Genomic DNA, 1,048 nt, shown 5'->3' with positions numbered 1-1,048 from the left:
AGTTCCTGGGCACAGTAAACTACTGCAGAATGTTTATGGGGCCGAGATACGCGGATCTCGCCCGGCCCCTCATTGAACTTACACGCAGGAACGCACCCTTTGTCTGGACGGAAGCGCACAGTAAAGCAGTCCGACAACTCAAACAACGCCTTTCCGAATTTACGATATTGCAAACTCCGAATCTTACTAAACCTTTTACCCTTTACACGGATGCGTCTGGCTATGCAATAGGAGCTGTACTAGAGCAAGACAACAAACCAGTCGGTTTCCTTAGCCAAGTAATGACCCCAACCCAGCAAAAGTATTCAATCTACGATCAAGAATTGTTGGCTCTCATATCGGCGTTAGACAAATGGAGACACTTATTGCGCAGTGCGAAAGTTACGGTGTACACGGACCACCAGGCCCTCACCTTCCTCCAACGCTTGAGCTCACAGAAGCCCTTGCGGGGCCGAACTGCACGTTGGCTAGATTTCCTTGCGGAATTCTCAGATCTCACTATCACCTACCTTCAGGGAGCGAAAAATAAGGTGGCAGACGCGCTGTCTCGGCACCCTCGGCACGGTAGTGGGGAACCTAACAGAGTACAAAATCTACTAGCTTCAATGGTTCAACGCCAAGGGACCCCAGCAGCGCAGCCTCATTACTCGACTCGGCTTGTCACGGGGTCGGTGCCTCATCCGGACTTTCGCGCGATGATAGGGCGGCGTCTGCCCACGAGGCAACAACGGAAAAGTGGATCGGAGTCACAACAGGCAGCGGGATCGGCCGGCACGAACGAATCGCATCAGCCAACGATATCGGCTGGTGCAAAGGAGTCGCACCTGGGAGCGGGATCGGTTGATGCGAATGAGTCGCAGCAGGCAACGGGCTCGGGTGGTGCGAACGCCGAACGGTCGAAACACGATATTCCTACCTCGGATCGCTCAATAACGGACATTTCAACCACATCGATCGCCTCCAGCGACGAACAGCATCATTCGCTCACGACTGCACAGATTATGGCCGAAGCTCCTACGACTCCTGAGCATCTATCCCCCCAGCGTTG

At 53.9% G+C, this 1,048-nt stretch overlaps 1 protein-coding gene across 1 annotated transcript; it reads left to right on the top strand.

Moving 5' to 3' along the window:
- Window positions 1-281: 281 nt before the first annotated feature.
- EMH_0100210 (uncharacterized protein) lies at window positions 282-1,027 on the top strand (the record flags this gene model as incomplete). Its single annotated transcript, XM_038022153.1, has 2 exons — window positions 282-879; window positions 999-1,027. 2 exons carry the CDS (start codon window positions 282-284, stop codon window positions 1,025-1,027), a joined length of 627 nt encoding a protein of 208 aa, XP_037878007.1.
- Window positions 1,028-1,048: the final 21 nt, after the last annotated feature.

This window comes from Eimeria mitis, genomic scaffold, assembly GCF_000499745.2.
Source record: "Eimeria mitis Houghton genomic scaffold, Emh_scaff11223, whole genome shotgun sequence".
Classification (NCBI taxonomy): Eukaryota; Apicomplexa; class Conoidasida; order Eucoccidiorida; family Eimeriidae; genus Eimeria; species Eimeria mitis.
The sequence above is the reverse complement of the archived record's forward strand: the minus strand, read 5'-3'. Positions and strand labels throughout refer to the sequence as shown.